The following is a 9,615-nucleotide window of genomic DNA, read 5'->3' on the forward strand; positions in this document are numbered from 1 at the left end:
TAAAAAGATCGCGAATCAATCTATTGTGATCCATGTTGGTAAAAGTATCATTTTTTCATCTATAATCCGGTACTCATATTAAAATTCAACTAAATTTAAATTTTCTCATTGCAAGAGCTATATATTTATAGAGACAACTTTACAAATAGATATATTTTTAACTGCAATGACTCAAATTCAAACTCTCTAATTAAAGAATAAAATCTCGAACCATTTCATTGCGAGCCCGCATTGAATTGTTGGTGAAAGTGTCAGTCTAACTAACACGTGAACCTTTTTATTTTAATACTTCAATTTAAAATTTTATTAGATACAAACTACAATAGCTTTAAATTCATTCCATTCTCTTTTTCTCTTTACCCATATATCTTTATTTGTTACATGTTTTCTTAATTGATTATTAATAAACAAAAACTACTAACCTTTTTTTCCATCAAGAAAGCTACTAGTCTATGTGCTAAATTAGGTGTTAATTAGGATCAAAAGTATCATTTCTTTTTTATTTTCGTACGATATTTATATTGAAGTTCGGCTGAATTAAATTAATGCATTGTAAAAATTATTTCTAGGAATAACTTTACTAATAGGATATTTTCATTTTCATAGACTAAATTCGAAACTTTTGATTAAATAATAAAAAGATCTTGAACGATTTCACTCTGACCCAAGTTGGTAAAAGTATCATTTCTTTCTTTTCTTTTGCTTTTTCATCTGTTGTCCGATACTTATGTTGAAATTCAACTCAATTTAAATCTTCTTATTGCAAGAGCTATATATTTCTAGGGACGACTTCACAAATAGACATATTTTCATTAATTCCTAAAGACTCGAATTCAAAATTTCTGATCAAAAAAATTTAAAAAATTAAATCATTCCACTGCGATCCACGTTAAATTGTATGTAAAAGTGTCACTCTATAACTAACATGTGAACCTTTCTTTTTTTTTCATACTTAAATTTCTTTATCACATTCTTAGCGTTTCTTTAATTCTCTGTCTTCTCTTTCTCACATTAATTAGTGTAATTAGTTTACTTATATATATAGGATTCTCTATACTATCACTTTATTATATATTATTTTCTCCTCATATTTTTTGAAGACAAAAAAAGAAAAAAGTTAAGGAGAGAAATAATTTAACAGAAAAAAAACCATGTTTTCTCTATTGCTTCTTTTTTACATATTGTTGAGCAATTATAATGTATATGGGAAATTAATCAATGATTTTAACCAATTGGAAATCAACAGATGTGATTTATTCAAAGGAAATTGGGTTTATGATGATGATTATCCTCTTTATAATTCATCTATTTGTCCATTTATTGAAAAACAATTTGATTGTTTGAAGAATGGAAGGGTAGATAAAGATTATCTTAAATATAGATGGCAACCCAATGAGTGCAATTTACCCAGGTATACTCTTAATTTCTTTAATTATAAGTTTACCTACGATATATTTTGTCCTTTTCAGACTTTACTTGTTCGATAATATTGGTTGTGTTATTACCATTGTTATTGTTATTGTTATTGTACGTGTACTCTACTTTTTTCAGACCCTACTTGTTGGATCATGCTGATTGTACTTACTACGATTGTTATTGTACGTGTATTCTACCTTTCTCAGACCTTACATGTACTGTGTTATTACGATGGTTGTTGTTGTATGATATTTGTAGGATAAAAATTTGATGGGATAAAAATTTATCCCGGTTAAATTTATATGTTAAATTAATGAATTAAAATATGAACACAAATATTAAAACGACAGTTAAAATGAGATCGAAGATGGAATTATGGTTTATGTTTTGCCTTTGTTTTCTACTTTAGTTGTCTGCACAACTTCCAAATTTTAGTGGAAACGTTTTAAGTTTTAACCCGTGACTGTTTGTTTGTCTTCTTTATTTTAATTTTTTTTTAAAGAAAAATTTATTAATTACTCTTCTTTTTTTTTAACTTACTTCATCAGAGTTCAGATTTATGTATGTTTCTAGTATTTGTTTTTAAATATATATTTTTTTTTAAAAAAAAGTCAGAATGTTGTAGGACCAAATGTGTTTGGATTCATAAATTTTGGGGATCATTGCTAGCTAATTAGAAAATAACATGCATGCTTTTAATTAATTGTTGAATGGAATTGCTCGATAGATACATCTTACCCGCTTATCCCTTTTCGTCACGTTTCATTGTGAAATTTATTTTTTTTTAAAATAGTTTTTGTTTTCAAAATAAAAAAAATGATATTAGAAAATTGAGTTGTGTTTGATCGTGATTACGTATTGGAGTAGTTTTTAAATTTTTGTGAGTAATTTTAAGTGATTATTGTTTTTCAAAACCTTCAATTTAATTTCATACTTTATAGATAATGTATTTTCGAAATTTAACTCCAAAAGAATAAATCATGATCAAACGTCTTCTTTGCAATACTATTATTGAAAAAGTTTCTCTCATTTTTCTAACATTAGTCATAGATAAATAAGTTCTTAATTGGGAAAAAATCACGAGACTTGTGGACATTCTATTTTTTATTTTTCTTTAGTTTGCATTTTTTTGGACCTAATTAAATAAAAAAAATCTGAAATTATCACATTTCACATGTCACATAATGGCAATTATTAATCACTTGGGCAGATAGAAGACAGTTGGATTTTTTTTGGACTAAAGCTAGAAAACAATATAAGCAAATCAAATTAAACACTTCAATATTTCCAAGTTGGTTAATAATGTTTTTTTTAAGTCGAGTTTGTTGTATAGAATTTATTTAGTTTGATTTATATTGTGGTTTGTAAACTATTTTACGGTAAAAAATTTGTTTAGTGTGCATAAAGTGCTTACTCGAAGAACAATATTTGTACCAAAAGATTGTAGCGATAACGGTCGCGGATAATTCTGAATTGTTTTTGTTAAAAAAAAAAAAAAGCACTTCGTTAGGATCTTTTGGTCTTATTAGAAATTTATAAGACTCATTTGGACATAGAATTTTTTGTTCTTTCTTTTTTCCAAAAGAATATTGTTTGGTTATTAATTTTGAACAATTTCTTTTTTAATTCATAATTTTTTTTCAAGTAAAATACATGTTCAAACACAACTTTTTTTTCATTTACGAGCTTCTCGTATCGTAAATTAAATATATATTTGTCCTTAATTTTAATTTTTATTTTTTGTTAGGTTTGATGCTAAAGAATTTCAAAACAAATTAAAGGGGAAGCAAATAATGTTTGTAGGAGATTCAATAAGCCTAAATCAATGGCAATCACTAACTTGTATGCTTCATGCTGCTGATCCACAAGCTAAATATATCTCCAAAAGGATTGGAGGCACTTCTATCTTCACATTTCCGGTATATTCCGTCTTGTCATATTTTTCTTCTCGAAAATTAAATTACATAAATTTTGACCAATATCTTACGTAGCAGTACGTTTTCACCATGAAATTAGTTAAATTTACTCTCGATAGTGAAAAATGACAATTGACAAGTATGCTTGTCATAAATAATGAAATAGAATAAATCCTACATAGACTATACAACATATTAATTAATTATTCTATGAATAGATCAATTCTCGATCACTGACATATATATTAAATCTTGAACACGTTAATGCAGAAGTACAACACGTCATATTTGATGTATCGAAATGCTTTTCTGGTAGACATTAAAACGGAGAACAATGGAGCTAGAGTTTTAGAGCTGGATTCTCTAAGTTCAGCAACACAATGGAAAGAAATGGACGTTCTTATATTTGATTCTTGGCATTGGTGGCTTCATACTGGAAGAAAACAACCGTAAGTCCTCGTCTAATTATATTTATAACGAGCTAGACCGATTATTTCATCAGATACCTGTTAATATCTTCTAGATAAGACGGTTACTAATGTGTGTGTCAAATAAGTGTGTTGAACTCTATTTGGATAGGTTAATAAAATGAGTTAATAAACAAACGAGTTATTAATGTATAGTACTTGAGCTGAGCTAGGCAAAGGCTAATTCAGTATTTAAATTCTATGAATTTAACTTTAATTTGTGGGGAAGTTATGTTAGTTTGAATAAATTGTGCGGTTTTTTATATTTAAGAGAAATACAATTCAAAAAATCAAAATTGCATGTTCAAACACTATTAGAAACAAATGTTTTTCTCATCGCGAATCAATGAAAAATTTGTGTTATAACACATGATTTTCTCACTGAACTGGCCTACTAGAAAGATGAAAAATAGATTTTCTCTGAAATGCTAGGAAGCTTTTTAACTTTTCCTCGTGAAAATACTACTATTTTTTATTTTCTTACTAATTCAATTAAACTATCTATGGGAATAACACTATACACTTTTTAGTGAGAAATATCACTGAAAAATACTAATTTTCAAGTATCGAAATAAAATTTCAACTTCAAATCACGTCGATGCGGGCCCTCATAACATATGCCTTGGAAAATTCAAAGTTTTTTATTATGTGATGTTCTTATATATGGTTATTTTTGCAGTTGGGATTTTGTTCAAGATGTAAACTCTACATATAAAGATGCACCTCGTTTAACTCTATATGAAAAAGCACTCAATACATGGGCAAAATGGGTAGATACTGAAGTAGACACCACAAAAACCAAAATATTTTTCCAAGGAATTTCTCCTGACCATGACAACAAGTAAGTTCAACAAATATTTATACTATACTATTTATCGCGATATAATATATAATACACGTCTAACTTCTGTATACTTAAATGTCAAAATTAGCCCTGGGATCTCAGGTTCAAAGAGGTGTCAAGGCGTAACGCAACCATTGAAGAGTACAATAGGAGTTCATGAAGAAGAATTGGTACTAGAGAAAGTATTGAAAGGGATGAATAAATCAGTTTATTTATTGAATATAACAAATTTGTCACAATATAGAGCAGATGGTCATCCTTCAGTTTTTGGGCATGGTGGACATAGGGACTTGGATTGTACACATTGGTGTTTGGCTGGTGTTGTTGATACTTGGAATTTACTCTTAAGTGCACTTCTTGGATAATTAATCAAAACATTAATAATATTTTATATTATTATATCTAATGATGGCCCAATATTAACATCTTCATCATATGTTAATTATTATATATGTATAATGTGAAGAAACTCCAACCATTTGAGGCGCTAATTACATCGTACATATCCTAAAAGTTTCAAAAATAATAATAATTCTGGATTTTTCAAAACTCGTGAATACATTACTATGTAGCAAATGATACATAAGTTATGTATCAGATACATAACTACAAATCAGATTTATATTGATTTAGGTTTAAAATAAGTGAGGTGATGTATCAACAATAACATTAATGCCAGATACGTTGTAGACAAGCAAAATTGTTATGTATCTGATAAAGGAAGGTGGTTTGTGGTTTTCTTTTAGAGCAACTTTCACATATAACAAACATAAAAATCATATTTGCATGTTATAGTTATAGTTTGTATAATTGCGCTTCATAGCAAATTTATGTTTGCTATGGAGCTTTTGATTTGTATAATTCGCTAATACATCCTATTTTATACAAATTGTTCAGGTTTGTATAAATTTATTTATATGCATCGTAATTTGTATAATAAGATCTGTGTTTACGAAAATATATGTATTTATATATACACAATTCTCTCGCTTTATACAAACACATTTTATACATTTGTATACCGAATGGGTAATTGTATACCGAAAAATGGATAATTGAATGCCGAACCAGATGACAAAAAAATCGAATGTTTGTTGCTAATTGCAAATGAAATAAACTATGACTATAACATTTAATTTGAATTAATAATTTGTTATTTCATACCATTTTTTTTTATCATAAAAATGAAAGATTTGTTTGTATATTGTGTTTCTTGATTGACATGATATAGCATGTGTAAAAACATTTGTTCAACTAACTTAATGTAATGTGTTTCGAGTTCATTGTTTAATATAGTTGAAGATAGTTACACAATGAAGGGTGATCAGTTTGAAAATTTTCGATAAGATTTATATTGTGTATAAAAATTTAAAATTAATTTAAGTTTTAATTTTAGATTTTAAACACTCGTAACAAAATTCTTTTAACTTTGCCAGTAGTTGAAAACCAAGTTTTTGCTAGGATTCATTTTAATAGTACAAAAGTGTACCCAAAATTATGCAAAATTTGTACTATAGATTATTTGTTTTGAAAGGCTAGGGAATTTGGATAGACGATTGTAAAATTTTGGATCGAGCTATTGCTTTGATATAAATATTTGGTTTTTTTCTCATTCGATGATTATATTGAACCAAAATTTAATATTTGTACAAGTATTATATACGAAAATAAAAATATAGAGATACATTTTATCTTACTATTTTTTGTACACACTCAATAACCATTCTTACAAGTTTAATTTTACCCTCTAATATGCTTAACACGTAAGGAGAAGCTTCTAGAATTAACTCTTATATACAAATGTAAAAGAAATGGAAAAAAGGTCTTAAAATATACCCGAACTTTTATCGACATTGCCGTAATAATACTGAACTTTCGAAAGAACTTGTTATTTTTACACTATTTAATAGTATTTTTTAAGGCATATATGTATCCACTATCCACGTGAACATCATAAATGTTGCATAATTATAAATAGTAACGTGTCCACTTGGGCACATATATATCTTTAAAATACACTATTAAATAATGCAGGGGATAAAAGATCCCCTATAAAATTTGTAATTGTAACAGCAGTTTCGACCAAAGTTGAAACATCTTTCGAATCCTTTTACCAAAAAAATTAATCAGCCACAATTCAATCCACTTCAATTTTAATCAAGACTTTAAATTGTTTCATGTGATCTAGACCATTTAATTTGCTTTGTTTTTTTCACTTTTAATTTTTAATTTCTTCTTAAGATCGATTTAAATCAAGAACATGAAAATAGAGAGAATTCATTCAAATATATTAGTAGTTTTAACTAAATCTTTTTATGATTCAAGATATTTATTATATACTCCAATATTTATCACACCTACTACTTGTAAACTTCTAACCAACATATTTCATGCACTTTATGTTTACATAATTCCCAATCTGATTACCTTAATTTACTTATTATTTCCACCTTCTTTTTGTTTTTACTTCCTTTTTCTTTAATAAAATTACTCATTTTCTTTATTTGGAGATTTATTAATGACTAGTAATTAAAGAAAATTAATTAATGCCCTTTTTTCTCATTGATTCTTTTTTTGAAAAAAAATTATATATATATATGACCCTTCCAAGTATCAAATAGACACAAATAAAAAGAGACTAAAGCATTTTATTTTTTAGTTTTTTGGCTTGTCTTATAATGATGGCTAGTTTTTCTCTAGTATTATTTTTTGTTGTAATTTTCATGTTGAAAAATGTAGATGGGAAGTTGATGAATGATGTGAACAAATTGGGGATGAATAATTGTGATTTATTCAATGGGAATTGGGTTTATGATGATGATTATCCTCTTTATGATTCATCTGTTTGTCCATTTATTGAAAAGCAATTTAATTGTTTGAATAATGGAAGGCAAGATAGAGACTATCTCAAATATAGATGGCAACCCCATGGGTGCAATTTACCTAGGTACATTTTTTTTTTAATCTATGTTGTTCTTGTTTTTAGTTTTTGTTTTGTGTTTATGTACTTAATTTGGCAATTTTTTATTTTATTTTTTCGAAACACTTAATTAAGATAGGTTGACAGGAAGGCAAATGTATTTCAAGAAAATAAACGATTTTTTAATTTCTTCCCCTTTTTTTTTTTTATGTTGAGAGTCGGCAGAAAGTTTTGTCTCAAATGTTTATATGTAACCAAGGAAAACACTTTGATGAAACGGTTGTCAGAAACTCGAGGTAGGGGAAGAGATCGAGGTGGGCTCGATGGTGGGGCCCCGGGGTTGGTTAGGTCAAAGATGGATGAGAGTGGTAATTTCCTGTGAGAGATAGGGTGGGGAGTGGGGGTAGGTGGGGTGACGAGGCGGAAGAAGAGAGGTGACAAATTAGCTCGTGAAAACAGAACTTATCCATGTTTGGAATTGACCCGTCCTATTCAACTTATTAAATATTGGATTGATAGATAATCCAGATTTACTCATCAAATAAGATTTTTTTTGTTTAATATAATATTACCATAACAACAAAAAAGATAAGTTTTATTGGGCAGTTGAGTTATGCCCTATATAATTTTAGCCCATTTCAATTCAAGTAGCTTTTGGGTGGAGGCAATAATCAACTCAGATTTATCAACTCAATCAATTTTGACTCGTCCAAACTCGACTTAATCTGGTTATTTAACACCTTTTATGAAATGCCAACCACAAAACTTATTTTCCTTACTTTTATTAGGAAAAAAAAATCAACTTTTCTTAATTCATAAAGGACTAATTTTGCCCTTAATGTCATGTATGTTCATTTGTGTATAGGTTTAATGCTAAACATTTTCAGCACAAATTAAAGGGGAAGAAGGTGATGTTTGTAGGAGATTCACTAAGTGTGGATCAATGGCAATCTCTCACTTGTATGCTTTATGCAGCTGATCCACAAGCTAAATATATCTCCAAGAGGAATGGATCCACTTCTTTCTTCACATTTCCGGTGCGTACGTTTTTCTTGTAACGTTAAATTTAGCCTATGAAAGTATAAGTCAAACTTATTACACTTGTTGTTGATATGCATTTTCAAAATAAGGTTTTGCATTGTATTATAAATAGACTTTCTTATCCTACTCTTTACAGAAATACAACACATCCTACCTGGTATCTCGAAATGTTTTTCTAGTAGACATTGTCAAAATGGAGAACGAAACTCGAGTTTTACAGCTCGATTCTCTAAGCGCCGCGTCTCAATGGGAAGAAATGGATGTCCTCATCTTTGATACTTGGCATTGGTGGTTTCACACCGGTAGAAAACAACCGTAAGTTCTCGTATTTTAACATGTAATAGCACGTTAGTTATCAACCAGTCAATGAAGAGATTAAACTTATTCAACATTATCTTATAAATTAAGTAATGTAAATTTTATAAAAATATTTTTTACATCGTCAATACATAGAACATACTGTGATTATGATTGTTTTTGTAGTTGGGGTTTTGTTCAAGATGGAAACTCTACATACAAAGATGAAAATCGTGTAACTCTATATGAAAAAGCATTGAATACTTGGGCAAAATGGGTGGACACTAAAGTTAACACCACAAAAACCAAAATATTTTTCCAAGGAGTTTCTCCTGACCATGACAAGTAAGTTCAACACACACGTCTCAGTTTACGTGACATTTTTTTAATATTTAAATTTTATACACTGACAAGTATATTTATTTTTGGTTATAAAATTAGTTGTACCGGAGCGACGCGACCGTCGGAGAGTACACAAGGACCACATCCTGGAGAAATTGTGTTGGAGAAAGTATTGAGAGGGATGAATAAATCAGTTCATTTGTTGAATGTAACAAAGTTGTCACAATATAGAGTAGATGGTCATCCATCAGTATATGGATTTGGTGGACATAGAAATGTGGATTGCACACATTGGTGTATTGCTGGTGTTGCTGATACTTGGAATGTACTATTAAGTGCAATTCTTCATCAAATATAGATCAAATTAATATA

At 28.5% G+C, this 9,615-nt stretch overlaps 2 protein-coding genes across 2 annotated transcripts; both read left to right on the top strand.

Annotated features, from left to right (window-relative positions):
• The first annotated feature begins 1,069 nt into the window (after positions 1-1,069).
• On the top strand, positions 1,070-5,049 carry LOC107025414 (protein trichome birefringence-like 43). Its single transcript, XM_015226201.2, has 5 exons — positions 1,070-1,411; positions 3,164-3,335; positions 3,603-3,781; positions 4,479-4,640; positions 4,732-5,049. The coding sequence occupies exons 1-5, from the start codon at positions 1,152-1,154 to the stop codon at positions 5,006-5,008; spliced, it is 1,050 nt and encodes a 349-aa protein (XP_015081687.1). The 5' UTR covers positions 1,070-1,151; the 3' UTR covers positions 5,009-5,049.
• A 2,213-nt stretch (positions 5,050-7,262) lies between these two features.
• LOC107025566 (protein trichome birefringence-like 43) lies at positions 7,263-9,615 on the top strand. Its single transcript, XM_015226346.2, has 5 exons — positions 7,263-7,590; positions 8,429-8,600; positions 8,741-8,919; positions 9,088-9,246; positions 9,343-9,615. Exons 1-5 carry the CDS (start codon positions 7,322-7,324, stop codon positions 9,599-9,601), a joined length of 1,038 nt encoding a protein of 345 aa, XP_015081832.1. The 5' UTR covers positions 7,263-7,321; the 3' UTR covers positions 9,602-9,615.

Source organism: Solanum pennellii, chromosome 7 (assembly GCF_001406875.1).
Source record: "Solanum pennellii chromosome 7, SPENNV200".
Classification (NCBI taxonomy): domain Eukaryota; kingdom Viridiplantae; phylum Streptophyta; class Magnoliopsida; order Solanales; family Solanaceae; genus Solanum; species Solanum pennellii.

What these genes read in the sequence shown, in the direction of transcription:
- LOC107025414 (XM_015226201.2), top strand. Translation starts at nt 1,152, where the DNA reads ATGTTTTCTCTATTGCTTCTTTTTTACATATTGTTGAGCAATTATAAT. An exon ending in CATACTGGAAGAAAACAACC is followed by an intron (nt 3,782 to 4,478) that starts GTAAGTCCTCGT and finishes TTATTTTTGCAG; the next exon opens with TTGGGATTTTGTTCAAGATG. An exon ending in TCTCCTGACCATGACAACAA is followed by an intron (nt 4,641 to 4,731) that starts GTAAGTTCAACA and finishes TGTCAAAATTAG; the next exon opens with CCCTGGGATCTCAGGTTCAA.
- LOC107025566 (XM_015226346.2), top strand. Translation starts at nt 7,322, where the DNA reads ATGATGGCTAGTTTTTCTCTAGTATTATTTTTTGTTGTAATTTTCATG. An exon ending in CATGGGTGCAATTTACCTAG is followed by an intron (nt 7,591 to 8,428) that starts GTACATTTTTTT and finishes ATTTGTGTATAG; the next exon opens with GTTTAATGCTAAACATTTTC. An exon ending in CACACCGGTAGAAAACAACC is followed by an intron (nt 8,920 to 9,087) that starts GTAAGTTCTCGT and finishes TTGTTTTTGTAG; the next exon opens with TTGGGGTTTTGTTCAAGATG.